We start from the raw sequence: 17,354 nt of genomic DNA on the forward strand, positions 1-17,354 counted from the left end.
CATGTCCGAAGCCACCATTCTAGCTCAAATTCCAAGCTTTTGAATTGAGGATTGAGAACACAATTCAAAACCTTAAGGGTGATCAAAAGGAAGTTCAGAAATCAAGAAATTCATTTTTTCTTTGGAAGGCGAATTTTCAGTTTCTTTCATTTTTAATGTTATATTTGTTTTGTTGCTTTAATTTCATACTAGTTTTGTTGTAATCTAATCGGAAGTGGTTAATTGAGCCACTTATATATATTCCTTGTTTGTTCTTTTCTCAGTGTTGTAACAAGACAGGTTTTGCTAGGCCTAGTTGGTCAGCCGACTAATTTCTTCTAGACGAAACAAAGTAGTGTTCTGGCGTTGAGCATACTAGTTTCCGGTGATCCTCAAAACCTACGTCTTCTATTTTCTTTTCATTTGAGAATTTCGTGAGTTTTTTATTTTGTTGTAATATTTTTTTGCTCTTCCTCTCATTTGGTTTGTAATTATTTATTCAAGTGTTATAATAATTTTGTGCCTCGTTTCTTTCTATCACGTTTTTTTACTTGCTTTTCTTATTTGTATATAAACATCATTTTTTATCTTTTCATCATATTCATGCTTTGCATCCATGTTTCATATATCTTGATTCAGCTAAGTTTACATCTATGAATTTAATCAATTCTTATGTGATTATGTGCGTTATCCCATGTTCTTGAGATAATTCACATGTTATATAGTAGAAACTAAATCTTTAGTTGCATCTCATGAATGAATTGCATTAGGATTTTATATATAAGATTATGTATATTTTATTAACTTTGTTTTGTAACTGTTCCCGGGACGTCAGTAATGTTAAATTTTTGTATTCAAATTTTCTAATCAAAATATGTGTAGTATTATGATAAAAAATACGTAACATTATCATAAAATGTGTAACTTTATTTTTAAATCACAAATTATTGTAACTCCATAAAAAATACATAGTATTTATAAAAAAATGTACGTAACATATACCACAAAATAAAGTAATTTTTATATACAAATAATGTATATGCCATATAGTACCTTCTACTTGTATTAAATTTGATAATAAAGTCCACTCCATTTATATTAGATATTTCAAAAATAATAAAAAACTATATATATTTATAATTAGTAGAAAATAATATCTCATAGTACCATATTCGTATACAAAACATTTTCCACAAAATGAGTAAGGGGTGTCTACCATCTCCTTCTTTATGTAGACTGGAATAAATTATTTTATTAAACTAAGGGGCCTCACTGTAATAAAGTCATTAATGGGGGGGGGCGGGGAGTGGGGGTAATTTAGACTTGCAATTAGGGCTTCTTCCTTCGGTCGATCAACAGCCCTCTTCTCTCTCGTGTGCCAGTGGCGGCAACCCACCACCACTATCACATTTACACTCACCGGCCGGCGCCGCCGTCGCATCAGGTTCGAATTCCGGTCACAATCTCCAGGTCACTCCTTATTTTCTTTCTTTCTTTTTTTTTTTTAAAAAAAAATTAATTTTTTTTTACTCTTCTTTTTCTTGTTTGGCATGTTGGATTTTCTCTGTGTTCACTTGTTTTAATGCAATTACATGTTTGAAGCTCTGTAAGATTCAGTAGTGTAGTGTTGCAGTGGCCATAAAGAGGGGGGGGGGGGGGGGGGAAGAGTGCTTGAACAGTCTGATTGGAACAAGATTGACACTTTTCTTTGTATTTTAATCAAGATTGAAACTTGTGGCTCTGTATATTCTTTTTTGTGATTTTGATTTTTGATTGTAGACCATGTATATAGATACTTCAAATTGTGTAGTACCCATTTCAGTCATCAAATGTTTTGCAACAAGATTTTCCAATACATATGATATAATAATATTGGTTTCTGAGATAAATGAGTAACAAATTTTGTAACTTCATTGTATAGTTTCTTGGTTCAACATTGTTCCATGAATATTTATGATTTAAACAAACAAATGCAGTTGAGTCTTGCCAAAATCAATGATGGTGGTGTGCTCCCATTATTGTCAGTGTGGCCTGGGAGCTTCTATTTCTACACATCATTTCCTATTTGTGCACATCCCTTTCAATTTGCATACCAAACAAATTATAAAATTTTAAATTTACTCAATCCACGCACTTCTTGTTTCAAATATATCCTACATACACGTATACCACATATAAAATTGTACACCCACCAAACAAACACACACCCAAATGCACATAACAGTGAACCCAATGACAATGAACCCAAAATTGCAGAATTTGCAGGGGGAAATTTTTTATTTGTTCGAGTATGTAAATAAATCGCGAATATGGTCCAAGTAATAAATGCCCAACAAGATCTTTCTTTTGTCCCTTCCAGGCGACCGGAAAATAAAGAAATGGTTAATATATTCAAGATAATTACGTATTTACAAAATACCGTCTCAATTCATCCTATTTTATCAGATCCGGGATGTGAGAACTGAATTAGTTCCTCCCTCTCCTGTGGTTCGTTGGGATCAGAACTTTGAATTCTGTAGGAAATGCTACTTTGATTCCCTGAGATTGGAATCCGTCTTTTCCATAAAGGATATAATTAACAACTTGAAGTTGCACATTATCCCTTTCCTGGAGTAGATCCGGGGGGAATTTCAAAGTAGCATGATCTAGTTCAAAAATTTCACCCAATTGAGCACGTCTAGCATATTTTTTCACAGTAGCAGGGTCACTATAACTGACTCCATTGAGTTCGCCGCCGTAGAACTCAACAGTTACACCATATTCTGACTTTTATCTGGAGAATATCCAACAACTGTTTCCATTGAATGAATAACGGATCCAGATCCTAAAAACAATAATGCTTTTGAATAAGGCATCTATTCCCACCCCCGGTACCGGAAATGAAGTCAATAAGCAAGATTCAAAATCCCTCCTCCTCTCGACCTTTTAGAAGCCCTTCCCAATATTTCAGTTCTTCCCGGGCCTATTGTACCATCCTTTCTTTCTAAGCATTGTTTGGAGTGAGGCATTGTTGATTTTACCCTTTTGAAGAACCTCCATGGAGGAAAACCTCCATTGAAGAACCTTCAATGACAATTTTGTTTTTAATTCACTTTATATATTTATTTTATTATTGTCATGGATTTTCATATATATATATATATATATATATGTATATAAATATATAAATTTGTACGAAACTTATTTTCAAAGGTGAAATAGTGAGTGGAAAAAAAAAATGGAATATAGAGGTAGGGTTTAGTATTTTTTTGTAATGAATGTGTTGTGAGATTTTTAGCTCTGTTTGGTTTAGTTTTTAAAAAGAATTTTGAGTTGTATTTTGAAAGATGAGTTTTTGAAAGTAAAAACTTGTTTGGTTATTAGTTTTGAAAATAATTTTGGGATGATTGGTAGTTTTTTTTTAAAAAAAAATTTGTAGTTGAATAGATAGGTGTGAGAGAAAAATTGATTGATTGATGTGTAAAAAAAAAAAAAAAAAAAAAAGAAAGAAAAGAGAGAAGGAGAGAGGAGAGAGAAAAAACAATTTTGAATTGTATTTTGAAAGATGCTAAACCAAACATGTTTTTGGGTTTTTCAATCCAAAAGTTGATTCAAAATCAAAACCAAATGGAGCCTTCTTTTTCAGAAGATGTGTACTGGGAAAACTTCAATCTCAAGTGAAGTGGGTGCATTGATGTCGATATTGGTAATTTCATTTAAGGATAATATTGTAATAAAAATATTTTTCATGAAGTGTGTGCACAAAGTGAAAATAGTGTGTGGAAATAGAAGTGTAGATTGGATTGGGATCTAACGTTTTGCATTATAATGTTTTTCACTTTTACCATTTATTCTCCTACAAGATCACTGAGTGAAGGGGTATGTTTGAGTGCCAATGGCCAAATTGTGTTCGCTTCATGATTCAATATGCCTAACAATGGATAAACATTTAGGCATCTTTAACAACTTAGTGAAATGAATCTTTTTGGCCATTTCAGCTGGTCTCCCCTACATTTTGCCTCTCCTCTATATTTGGAGAGCCAAACTATACTAGGTAAATATAAAAAACTAATTTATTCTCCATCCCCTATTTCTCTTTTCTCATTTTCCCACTATACTTGAACAGTGTAAATTAAATATATATATAAAAAAAAGGTTGTTGAAAGTGACTAGCTAAAATACTAAACTAAAGATCATTGTTGGAGGATAAGTTGCAAAAATTGACTAGTTAAAATAGAGAATACACTTTTTACTGTACTTATGCTACCTAAAATGGCTAGCAGTGTTGGAGGTGTTCTTACATGTTAAACTAATCAATATAGATTGTGAATTGAACAATGTAGAAATATGAAGAGTGAAAGCAAAAGTTCTTATCTACTTGATATTGTGCATGATCGTACGAACTGACGACTTTATTTTCTATGTAAAAGGAAACTTAAATAACACAATGATTAAAGCTGTGAAGTTAGGCCGTATGTTACAGATGTAGATTCATTGGTTCATCAAGTAAGCTAAAAAGAAATGTATACTATCGGTGCCTATTTTTGTACTCTTCTTTTGGGAGATCAGGTGGTCTTGCCTTTCGCAATTGGGCAAAGGCCTGGTCAATGGCAATGTAATATGTTTATAGAGCATATTTTGTTATCTAAAAAATCATAGAGTACGATTTCATCCTTTAAAAATTGATATTGGGTGCCGAAAATTTGTTGTTCATGTGCTCTTTGAGGTTTGTTATGTGTGTGTGCTTATACTGTTTTTGTTCTGTACCTGATTATGCTTATGCTTTTTCAGCAGGTTGGAAGATAAAGGATTTTGAAGAAGAAAAATGTCAGGGTACGTCAATATCACTTGTGGAAGATGTTTTTTCTTTTGTAAACAGGAATGTGACAATAATATTTGCATGGCAAACTTTGTTTTACTTTTTTGTTCCTCATGAGTTGCACCCTTTAGAACCATATTTTGGATAACTGAACCACTTTCCCCAAAACCTCCTAACAACAAATCTCTTCGCCTCTCCGGTAAACCAACAAACTTAGTCCGTGTCAGAATCGGAATGGCCTTCGTTGGAGGACAATGCCAGACATCAACATTATCATTAGCATATTTTTTAGATAACACAACAATAGAGGGGGCCCTCATTTGCGAATCTTCTGGCATGTCACTCGTAGAATACTTCAGATACCCCTTCATTTTACAATACCTAACCCCCCTTTTAATATTGGAATTTTCAAGTCGATACTTCACCATCCATGGCGCCTGTTTGTCGTTAATTGAACAATAATCATTCCCATAATAGACTAACTCGCATTGACAATCTACTGGGAAAATAAACCATGCCTGCAAACTGTCATTACCGTCTAACCTCCGATCATAAACATTTACTCTGACCAACCCACTAGCATTGGGTGCGCAAAGGGGGGAATATTTTATCAATATTTTATCAACCTTAATACTTTTTTGTTTATATCTTAACCTCAATTGAGAAAATAAATTAGGCAACGTAAGTTAAATACAACTGAAATCACTTGCCGAAACACCTTCAACAACCCCAGTTTTTATATCGTCTACCTCCATTAACCTGAACATTAAAAATAAAAATACATCAAATTACAATTCTAAACAGTTTTAAAGTACATTTGACTCCTTAAAGTAATTTTGCATTCCTTTCCACTAACAGTAGCAGCCACTAAATATATGGCACCCTTTTGAATGCTTCCAACATTTCCCAACAGCGTATCTTTGTAGTCCGTCCAAACATCAATTGGGAAGAACCGGTCACAACTTCTATCCCGTGACGAACGTACTCTTTGTCCTTGCCACCAACGAGCTTGAATCTCATTTTCTTTAGCATCCGAAAACGGTCGGACTGATCAGGATCAACAATTCAGGTCTCAGGATTACCCTCGCCAACTCCAATAAATATCTTGTCAGGTATAGGGACGGAATGTGACGGACTATTATCACTGATGACAAAAAACAACACGTGGTGGACCACAGCTTCGTCTTTAGCATCTTGTCCCAATTGAACATTACCAATGAATTTGATACCCTTAACCACGATCTTGTCTGATTGACGGTCAGATCTCTTATTACCCAACTCAATACCATTAAGTAATCTCGCCACGCCTTTATTATCAAACTTAACGTCCCTTAATTGTTCATCGTATAGCTGTAATTTCCTTACTCCCCTCTTAGTCTTCTTAATAAATCGAGGAATATTCTGAACGTGCCGTCTGCGAACATACTGGGTCTTAAAAGGTGCACGACTACGGTAACTACGCCTATATCCACTGCCCGCCGGTGTCCTTGACCTCCGGTACGCAAGGGGGGTCCGGTAATGGCTGCTTCCTATTCCTTCAATTTTTTATAAATAACTCCAAATCTTTTATACGAACACTTCTACAGGATCTGTTACCTCTGCTAACCCTTCTGTTCAGACACCTTAGCTTTGATATTTTTGCCCTCTGATCTTCGTACACCGGAACAAACTTCACCGGAGCTCTCCGCCGGCTCTCTTCCCACAGTCCTAGTTGCCACGTCAAAAAGCGATTTACACATTTGAGTGAACTGCCCGTAATTCTCGGGATACTCTTCTAAGGAATACAACATTGTATACCAAATAAATCGACAAAATTGGCAGAAAGAAAAGGAGGTGACTAAGGCTTAAGAAAGAGATTTGTTTTTGATAATGTTATTCACTCTTTTTCAATGTATTTCTCTCCTCCAGTGAAGAGGTTGTTGTCGCAGCTGAGGCACCCGCACCTGCTCCAGCTCTTGGCGAGCCTATGGACATCATGACAGCCTTGCAGCTTGTGTTGAGGAAATCATTGGCTCATGGCGGGGTTGCTCGAGGTCTTCATGAAGGTGCTAAGGTGATTGAGAAGCATGCTGCCCAACTGTGTGTGTTGGCAGAGGACTGCAACCAGCCAGATTATGTTAAACTTGTCAAAGCACTTTGTGCTGACCACAATGTGAGCCTGATAACAGTTCCAAGTGCTAAGACTCTCGGCGAGTGGGCTGGTGTAAGTAAAAATCTATCACTAGTTTACTAATTCTTAACCTTTGGTTTTCTATCTCTCTTGTAAATTTGGCTGGTTGATTGTGTGGCTCATGTCTTTTCTATATTTGCTTTTAGTATGGAAATTGCAGTGCTCTTTTATTGTGTAAGCCTCAAGAATGTTAATATGTTTGTTACAACCTTGCGCTTGATTGAAAAGGATTACTATGTACGAATTGTTTCACGGGTTGTTAGGGTGAAGAAACAATATTAATCAACCCAAAATAGTGAATTAAGGAGAGGGACTGTTTTGAAAAAAACGCCTACTATAATTTAGATAGAACGGTAGTTATATTTTGGGATTCATTTCTTTCCTGACAATGGTTCATTTATTATGCAAGGCATTTGCCAAAGATCTGTTGTGGTGTATTATTGCGGGTTTTCCCACTTTTTACAATTTATCTGTTAACACAGGTATGATTTTCAAATCTGCTGTTTGTTCACTTGAGTGTGATTATAGTAGCGGGGTCTGTTGAGCTCTAGTAATGAGACCAATGGACTTTGAGAACTATAATATACATAAATTACGTTGTTTGGGGTTTTGATTTTCCACGTGTGAAGTAATGTGTTCACCCTTTTTTATTCTTGGCAATGGGAAAACAAATTATTCAGCTCAAGTGTGGTAATGATATTTGTTGACAAGAAGTTGAATCCCTTCAACTCATACCTGTCAACCAAGGCCTTTGACCAAATGGTTGTGTAGCACCACTTTGTGGTGTGAGGCTTCGGATTCAAATCCCGTGGATAGGATTCCCCTTTTAAAACCAACATCTAACCCCCCCCCCCCCCCCCCCCCCTACTGATATATACCTTGTGGCAAAAAAAAAAAAAAAAAAAAAACACTCATGCCTGTCATCAGACTGTCAATTGATGAACTGTAAATATATTACTCTTTATGATGCTTTATTGTGGTCTTGGCATGCAGTTGTGCAAGATTGATTCAGAAGGAAAGGCTAGGAAGGTTGTGGGTTGTTCATGTGTTGTTGTGAAGGTATGAACAAGCATTATGCTACTCCTTTCCTCTTGTGTTTTTGTGGGATGCTCACCCTCTTGGTTTGCTCTGCAGGATTATGGGGAAGAAACCGAAGGTCTCCATATTGTTCAGGAGTATATCAAGTCGCACTGAGTGACTAGAAATGAAGCGTTATTCAATTTTGCTTGAGTTGGAGTTTGAGTAGAAACCTTGTTTTCATTTGGATTGCAGGACTCTTCACTTAGGAAATTTTTTTTTGTTACGTGGACTATATCTCTAGAAATACAAAGGATTCTGATTATGCTTTTGGTCGTGGTTCTGCAAACTTGTTGAAGATATATTTAATGTTGTTTTGGAACCTGATTTTTGATTAATCATTTGTTGAGCATTATTGGTATGTTAATGAATGATTGGAAAACAGGCAGTTGTGGCGGTGCCAAATGCCCAGTGGTATGTTCATGTTATAGTATTAGTTCATGGGATTGAATTCTCGACCTGGAATAGAATTGGATGCTTTTTTGGATGACATTTTATTTTCCCGTATTGCTGAAGATTTCAAAGAAGCTTTTTGGATTACTTTTTGAGTATTGCTGTTGCAAACTGGTTTCTTCTTTTATATTAGACAATTTGAGATTTGGATCATAGTCCTAAGCATTGCAGCACAAATTGAAATAGGGGCATTGTTTAGCAACTCTCCAGCAAGGTAATAGCACACCAGAGACCAGTTTCTTGTATCCCATATATTCTGTATGTAATGATATGCAAAAGTATTCCAAAATATTTGTTTGTGATATTTCAAAAGCATCCAAAACATCTCCAATGAATGAGAATGAGAATGAGAAGAGAGAAGAAGATTTTGTCTAAAGTTCAATAACCATGGAGAGTATAACAAGGCAAGGCATTTCCTTTTGACAAGAGTTGCACTGTATTCATAGTTTTTGATAACCATTACAAGCAACTAAATGCGGTAATAGATAGTAAGCCTGTCATTTATATATAGAATTCTGAAATTTATGTTGCTCAAGAATGCTATGATTCTTCCTCACAGCAAAAACAAAATACATCTAAGATTCACCAACAAAAACCTTCCAAGAAACTGAAATCCTACATCCTAGTATTCAAAGATCCCAAAACCCAGGTGACTTTTACTTGCTTTCTGTAATTGGGAGGTAGACACCCTCTGCTGCCAACCAAACATTATCAGCACGTTTTTCTCGGATGCCACAAACCTGCAAAATGTACACATGAAAGTTGTAACAGAGATGATCTCAACACTTGAACACAGGGAAAGTTGGTTATTAGCCTACTTCATATTTGGAAAAAGCTAATAACAATGTAAATTTTATGTCAAATCAGGAATGTCAAAAGGTGTACTGCGCTTATAATCACAAGCATGCATTTCTGAAACACCAAGTAAGCAGCTGTACTTTGCGGGTTTTAAATTTTACCTCTTGCTGACCTCCAGCTATTCGTGTGAATTTTTTGTCATGACTGTGTAAGTAACCACCGGTGTCCACGTGACGAAGCCTAATCCTTTGATCTTGCCTCCAAGTTTTCCCACTTCCCTCTATTTCAAGTCTGAGAACGGAAAAAAGAAAAGAGACACCATGCATGAAACCAAGAGGTATGAATATAATTCTAAAGTCCAAACATGTCACTGACGAATCTCACCTCCAATAATCCCCAGTATCAGATTCATGATCCCCTCCAAAGCAACTCACCTACAAAAGCATAACAATATAACTTAATTTGAGTCTTCAAGGCTCGACATCTAGTGGAAATAAAAAATGAACTTATAAACGAGCATGAAAGTGATTCTATAGATACTACAAACATGCATTATTGCATTTTGTTCTATCCTTTTAAGTACATCCACACCCATTTTTGTTGGTTTTTCTCTAGTAGAATGATCGAGGATCATATGTTGCTCACAAAATAAAAACACAGTTTCTAAAGCAAATGTCCTATTGTGTCACGTTATGGATATACTACAGTCCAAAACATGACTTACAATAAAAAAAAATGTTTGAAATGACAGACTTTTCTCTAGATAGTTATAGTATACAGAAACTATATATTATGGCAAGTGACTGTCACCTTCTCTTCGATAACAGAACAGCACCAAACTTTCGGGCAAGCAATACCACACAAGCTAGATATGTATAAGAGTAGATGAAGATTGAATCATTGTGCAATATGAATGACAAAATTAGAAATTAGTGCATTCTAAATATACTAAATTTAGAATACGTGAAAAATAACTACAATTTTATTGCATAAAGCGCATAATTTTGCAAATTGTTATCATGATTTAACCAAGGATCAATGCCTCAGTTTAAGGACTCTGAGAAAATAAAGAAACATTTAAGTAGTGAGCAATGCATACGAAAATAGAGTCCTAGAGAAGCCAGGCAAAACTAAGTCAGAATCAAGGCACTCGATAATGATAATAAAAGGCATCATAAACAGAATAAGCAAAACTAAAACTACAACCAAGTGCTGTGGTGATAGAACTGATCCATGTTACTGAAACAAAATAGCTGAGAAAATGGAGCGTGACAATAATGAGAGTTTAACATTGGCACCAACTATAAATAAAATTCACCTTACCAATGAAGCAATGAATAATTTTAGTTCATTGATAGTGATGATCCATATAGATTTTCATAATTACAATCCAAATATTGATGAAAGAAGAGGGGCAAAAATGGAAAGCAGTATCCATAGCGTTCTTCAATTTGTACATGTTGGTGTTCAAAGCTAAGCAAAATATGAAGGGCAAAACAAAAGTCAAAGCAGAATGCTCGGGTTTCCTTAGAACAAATAACACAACAACATATCAAAACTACTATGAATTTACAAAAATGAAGACTCGAATCAAGCTGTATTTTAAATTTGACCTCGATATTGCCTGAGATCGGGGATGCATGCAAGTGGCTATGCAGCCATTTCCTTGTCCTCATATGTTGCAATCGGATGATTGTTCCGCCTTTAATTGTATCACCTTGTTTAGCAGATGAGTCTGGCACAGGCCTAACAATCTAGCCAAAAAAAAAAAGTCCCCAATTATGAAAATTTCAAAGCTGATCTTCATTTTACATTATAATAAAAAACAAACGTAGTTTAATCAATACTAAATAATGCATTTATGAGAGAAAAAAAAGGTAAATCATTAGCATACCCAGTAGCTATTAGAATCATCAACATTGGGGAAACTGGTGACCGACTGCTGACCACTGCCCGAACCATATGGCACATCGTGCGAATGCAAGCGGAATTTCGTCTTTTCATGCATAAGCTTGATAACTGAACCATAAGTAATCTGCCAGTATAAAACAATCCCAGCTACATGAATGATGGGTATTGTATGTCTAAAGTAGTATATCTCATATCTAATCAAAGAGAAATACTTAAAACTGGAAAACCTACAAGCTCAAAACAATTCAACAACCCCACCACTAGTAATCCGAGAAAAAATGGAAACCCATATAGAAAAGGATGAAAATATATCTGATTTTTAATAAGCCTAGAGTTGGTGTTTATATCTGATTTTTTTAATTTTCCCAAAATATCTTGAGATTGCAAATGAACAGAGTCGATTGCGAACAAACTCGAGTTCGGCTCGGTAAAGGCTCATTCGAACTCGGTTCGTTAAAATTTTATTGTATTTAAACTCGAATTTTAACTCGTTAAAATCTTAATAAACAAATCCAAACATACTGAAACTTGACTCGTTAGCTGTTCGTTTAATATTTATTTAAATAACATAATAATATATTATTATATATTAAATAATATAAAAATATGTATAGAAAATAGGATAAATATGTTATTTATATATTTAAATAATGTAAATAATAGCTAACTATAAATAATACATTTATATAATGATGATAGATATTATTATTTTGGTAAGATATTGACTTTTCTTTTAGTATGTTTTATATATTATATATATAATTATATAACTAAAATTTCAATGGTAACTTTACTCTCATACACATAAATTTATGATTTTTTTAGCTCGTTAAAACTCATGAACATGCTCAAACTCAAGTTAAGTTTTTATTGAGTTCGAACTCGTTAAAATCTTAATAAAAAAATTAATAAATAAATTGAAACATACTAAACCTCTACTCGGCTCGTTTGCATTTCTTATGCCTTAAATTCAGTGTTTTTTTTTTTTTTTTTCAATCACATGCGCAGTTACGAATTTATTTATTTCAAATCTCTCAATTATTGGTCTTTTTAGATTCATAAAATGTTTTAATTTTCAAATTATGAATTAAATTATTCATTTCATAATCTTATTTCACATATATCATAATCAAAGACAACTACTGGAAACCTAAGCTAAAAAACAGTTGATAACCCCAAAATTCAAACTAATCAAACAATTAAAAATGCAATCACCACATATCACAACACATGCATATTATTATTACACACATGAAGTGAATATAATAGAGTTTGTTAGTTTACCTGAACGCCCTCAGAGGCAGCGTAAACAGGAGAGGAAGTGTAATCGGAGTCTAGAGAGAGAAAGAGGAAGATGGCGAGAGCGAAGAAAGAGAAAGCCATGACGAAGAGCAGAACAATGAACCAGGTCTGTTGCCAGAAGGGCAATTCAAGATCCGAATCCGACGACGGACTCGCGGATTCTCTGTAGGATATACGGGTCCGACCCGAAATCACGGTCCGATTAGCCGAAGACGATGAAGAAGAGGAAGAGGGTTTTCTTCGAGAAAGGCTTTGTTGTTGTTGCCCTGACGAAGCCACGGCTGGAGAGGCTGGTTTCGGAGCCTCCGGCAGAGGAACCGAACAATCGCCGGCGAGATTCCAGGTCAAAATGCGTGTGTATGAGAGAGAGAGAGAGAGAGTGTGTTTTTGTGTTGAGAGTCTCTGAGGAGTCTGTAGTAATGGGGGTTTTTGAGTGATTCGGTGAAGAAGGAAGACGAAGGTAAGGTGCTTGCAGGGTGCCACGTAAGGTGTGGAGGTTTGGACGAATTACATTGTTACACGTGGAATTTTGATGACGTGGATTATTATTATTGGATTTTTGTTTTTGAACCGAACGTGAATGATAAGTCTGACCGAAATAAGAAAAATGGGTCAAGTCAATTATACCATTTACTTCACCCCAAAAAAAAAAAAGAAAAAAAAAAGGTTAATTTACAAATATAAATTTATCGTTATTTAAAATGAGAATTGTTGTTTATAATTTAAAATTTTATAAATATTTTTTTGGCACATTTTTTTAACAAAATTAATTAAAATATATAATTTTTAACTATTTTTTATATAATAATAAAATGATTTGAATTATTAATTAAAATATATTTCTTATATCATTAAAAATTATTAATTGACTTGTTAATATATTAATAAAAAGGAATTTTGAGATATAATTTTTAAAATTATAAAGATAATTTATATTTTAAACAAATATCATAAATGTATATGTAATTCGCCCAAAGCAAATAAATTACACTAACCTTGATATTTGAGAAATATACAATTAGTTATAGTCTATGAAGCATGGGTACTTATTAGCTATAACATTTCAAATGGTACTTTTGTATATGTACCGTCTACACGAAACGTGTACCTAAATTTTTTCTTTTTAATTTTTGGCGTACCTAGACGTACCTAATCTATATTCAAGCCATACCATGCCTAGAACTGGCTCCGACTTTGTTGGGGCCCAAAGCGAACTTTCAACGCAGGGCCTTTCATACATATTAAAAAAAAAAAAAATTGTCAAATTTATATATATATATATATATGTAGGAGTTTTCTTAAGTGTGCAAGGGCACACCATGTGCCACTTACACAAAAAGTGTAAGTGTAAGGTGTAAGTATAAGTATAAGGTGTAAGTGTAAGGTGTAAGTGTAAGGTGTAAGGTGTAAGTGGGTTGCACATGGTGTGCAACCTCAAAAAAGGTGTAAGTGTAAGGTTTAATTTTTTACAAAAGATGTAAGTGTAAGGTGTAAGTGTAAGGTATAAGGTGTAAGGTGTAAGTTGCACACCATAACCAAACCCATATATGTATATATATTTGACAATACTTGTACAAATGTTACTTCCAGTATACATCTATTAAAATTTACTTAAATATATATTAAAGTTTATAATAAGAAAAATGACCAAAATAATCTAAATTGAAATATCAAATAAAAACTAAACAGACTGTAACAAAAATCACTTAAATTTCATTTTTCTCACATTTTTAGCTATAAAATTATTGATCTAGTTTGCATAATCCAAATTATAAGCTAAGTCATTTTTTATGGATAAAATTTGCTAATTCATTTAATATTTTATTTGAGATAGTTGAGCAAAGGTAATATTTAATCAACTTTAATTGAAAAGAGCAACTATAAGTATATAGTCAATTGTATTCTATAAATAATCTGTACATTTAGCAAATAATCATTTAATAATTTTAAAGAATTCATCACATCAATAAGTTTTTTGGTTTCTTTAGGTTAAGAACTACTATTTATTAGTTTTAATAATTTACCTATTCAACCATTTATTAGTTTTAATTCATAACTGGATTTTGTTGAGGCCCTTCTAGTGAGATTTTTTTATAGACTAATATAATAGTTAACAAAATTTTGGGACATTTCTTTTAGTCAATTTTTTGGGGCCCAAAGCGGTGGCTTCGCTGACTTATGCTCAAAGTCAGCCCTAATTGTACCTCAATCAAAATAATATGTTCTTCTACTACATAGATAAAATTCCTTCAACTATATATTTTTTTTATTTTTAGTTTTATACTTAGTATGATTTTAAAATTAAGTTATAGTTTGTAAGTTATTTAATATAATAATATTTAATTTTGATCTATACATTTACTGTTGGCATTAAATGTTAATTGTAGGTTGAATCTTAACAAATTAAACTATTTAATCAAATTTTTACATTATTCTAAATTAAAAATAAATATTTTTGTACAAACGTACTAAGGCCTACACGTACCCTACATTTTTTAAATTTTACTATATTGATATATCCGATTGTACTTGTAACGCCCCCAAAATAAATACAAGAATCCAACTCCAAACACTAGTGCAAAGTGATATTAATAAAATAAGAAGCTTTCATTAATCCTAGTTAATATACAAAATGTGACACATGCGATATACATTCATAAATCATTCATCCTGAATCTACAACATGTGTTACAAGAACCAATAAGGTATGAAAGCTAAATAAATATTTATATGCCCTAAAGGTTTACATCTTTCCAAGACCGTGCTTGGTTACCACAAAACTGAGTCATAAGCTCAATACAAGTAAAGCCCTAGGCTTGTACAAAAGATAAATACAAAGTAAACAAAAGTGAGCCTTCAGTTCCACAATCCTCCCAAGCTAAGTCCTTGGCGGAGGCATATCACCAGCACCTGAAAAATGTTTTTCGTAAGTAGGGTGAGTCAAACCCCAATAGAAATAATCTAGTACAAAATATGAATCTTAACAAAGATATAAGTATGATATGCATATACAATGCTCATGATAAAATCATTCGTATTCTTACAAGATCATAATATGCCAAGTTTCATATTTCAAGCCATTTTATATAATTTCATGTCAATTCATTTCACCTCAATCCATGAGTCAAACCCATTGTTATCCAGACAACCCAACTGAGGCTACAATGGTTTTCTAACCAATACAATCATTACACAAACACTTCAAATTTGTCATTTTACGAAAATTTTGTCTACGGGATCGGCACCCATGTATATGCATGATTTTCGGGACTTTCACCCTAGACACACAGGCTAACTTAATTCAATGGAATTCATCCCCTTTTTTTCTCCCAAACATGGAATACATCCCATTTCTCCTCCCAACATCATACATATTCAATGTATTAAATCACAATCATATTCAATGACAACAAATAAGAGATTAGTTCCAGTTCACCTAATCCTCATGCAATTTCTATAACAATCATAGCTATTCTCCACTGGTAGCTCAAAACAGATATTTCTAAACAGATATACAATCTCCAAGACAAGTAAATTATCCAAATTTCTATAAGTGAGAGATAATACACTTCCAACCCCGTCATTTATATAAACATTCATCTAATTTCACATTCTCAATACCAATTTCATTATTTATACAAAATAATTACTTGAAACATTTTAGGGCAAAGCTTCATTTTCTTCCAAACCCAACCCATGTGTCAAAATCAAAAAATTTAACACAACACAACCTCATATCTACACCCATAACCATTTTCAATACCTTCATTTGAAAACCACTCTTTAGATTTTAAACCAAAACCCTCAGTTTGTCTAAAATCCTCCAATCCCAACATTATTTACACAATTAACAAATAACTAAGTTGAAAGTCATAGGAGAATGTAGAAAGCCGCTACCTCAAAGTTAGAAGACGAGCAAAGCAAGGAGAAAACTTCAATGATGTCAAAACCGACTTTTGTTCGAATTAAAATGGTGCTCTTGAGATGCTCTACCTTTTTTCCAAAGCTATCTAGGGTAGAGAAACCAAAGGATCTAGGTAAAAATGTAGAGAAAATGTGAGTTTTAGAGAGAGAAGCTCAAGATCTAAGGTTTTGAAATGTTTTAGAAAGAGAAAGAGATGAAAAAGTGATGTAAAAAGTGGCTGTTACGAACTGATATACGCATAGTCCGCTCGAGCGCAAGAGTTGACACTCGAGCGTCAGACACAATAAGTTGTTCCACTCGAGCGCAGAAAGTGACGCTCGAGCGTAGAATACACACTCCCAGTAGTTTTGCAGACAATAGACCAATGCTTGAGTGCAAAAAGGACCTGTAACACCCTCAAAATAATACAATAATTATAACCCAAGCATAAATAATGACTGCATAAATAAGAGTAAATAGTCCTTTCATTCCATGAAGTTAATGATACAAATGAGTTTAACATAATAAATGCCTTATCGACTTACACCTTTTCAAGCCTCAACTTGGTTACAACACCAGAGAGACTACCTCTTACAAAAAAAACCATTGGCTATACAAAAATATATAATCAAAACAAGACGCTCGTGCTTCCAAAAGTCTCTCCCAGTTATTGTCTTGGCGGAGGCATGCCCTCAATACCTGAAAATGTTATCCCCAAATAGGGTGAGTCACAACCCAGTAGAAATCATCTAACACAGTATATGAAACTTAGCAAAGGTATAGGTACGCTATTCATATACAAAATTAGTGATAGAACATCCACATTTTATATAGTCATAAGATACCAAATTCAATCATTAATCCATTTCCATTCAATTCATTTCATAACATGAGCCAATTTTATCGTTTCTCAATAACCCAAATGTGACTACAACTCATTAGTTCTATAATCACATCATCAA

General features: G+C 33.8%; 2 protein-coding genes across 9 annotated transcripts; one reads left to right on the plus strand and one right to left on the minus strand.

Moving 5' to 3' along the window:
* Positions 1–1,171: 1,171 nt before the first annotated feature.
* LOC114283408 (small ribosomal subunit protein eS12) lies at positions 1,172–8,362 on the plus strand. 8 transcript variants are annotated; one of them, XR_014327465.1, is made up of 6 exons: positions 1,213–1,423; positions 4,750–4,791; positions 6,686–6,980; positions 7,357–7,429; positions 7,941–8,006; positions 8,082–8,362. XR_014327465.1 is itself a non-coding variant. In XM_082866155.1 (5 exons), exons 2-5 carry the CDS (start codon positions 4,784–4,786, stop codon positions 8,139–8,141), a joined length of 429 nt encoding a protein of 142 aa, XP_082722281.1. In that variant the 5' UTR covers positions 1,172–1,449; positions 4,750–4,783; the 3' UTR covers positions 8,142–8,362. The 8 variants fall into 8 exon arrangements, 4 of the variants coding, with proteins under 4 accessions (XP_082722281.1, XP_082722283.1, XP_082722282.1 ...); XR_014327464.1 differs by having other exon boundaries at positions 1,236–1,449; XR_014327466.1 differs by having other exon boundaries at positions 1,281–1,449; positions 4,753–4,791.
* A 527-nt stretch (positions 8,363–8,889) lies between these two features.
* On the minus strand, positions 8,890–13,079 carry LOC114283406 (stromal cell-derived factor 2-like protein). The gene is made up of 6 exons (XM_028226212.2): positions 12,471–13,079; positions 11,170–11,310; positions 10,889–11,029; positions 9,660–9,709; positions 9,437–9,566; positions 8,890–9,217 (listed from the first exon to the last, which is right to left on the minus strand). The coding sequence occupies exons 1-6, from the start codon at positions 12,567–12,569 to the stop codon at positions 9,134–9,136; spliced, it is 645 nt and encodes a 214-aa protein (XP_028082013.1). The 5' UTR covers positions 12,570–13,079; the 3' UTR covers positions 8,890–9,133.
* Positions 13,080–17,354: the final 4,275 nt, after the last annotated feature.

Source organism: Camellia sinensis, chromosome 4, assembly GCF_055761805.1.
Source record: "Camellia sinensis isolate YWXY chromosome 4, ASM5576180v1, whole genome shotgun sequence".
Lineage (NCBI taxonomy): Eukaryota > Viridiplantae > Streptophyta > Magnoliopsida > Ericales > Theaceae > Camellia > Camellia sinensis.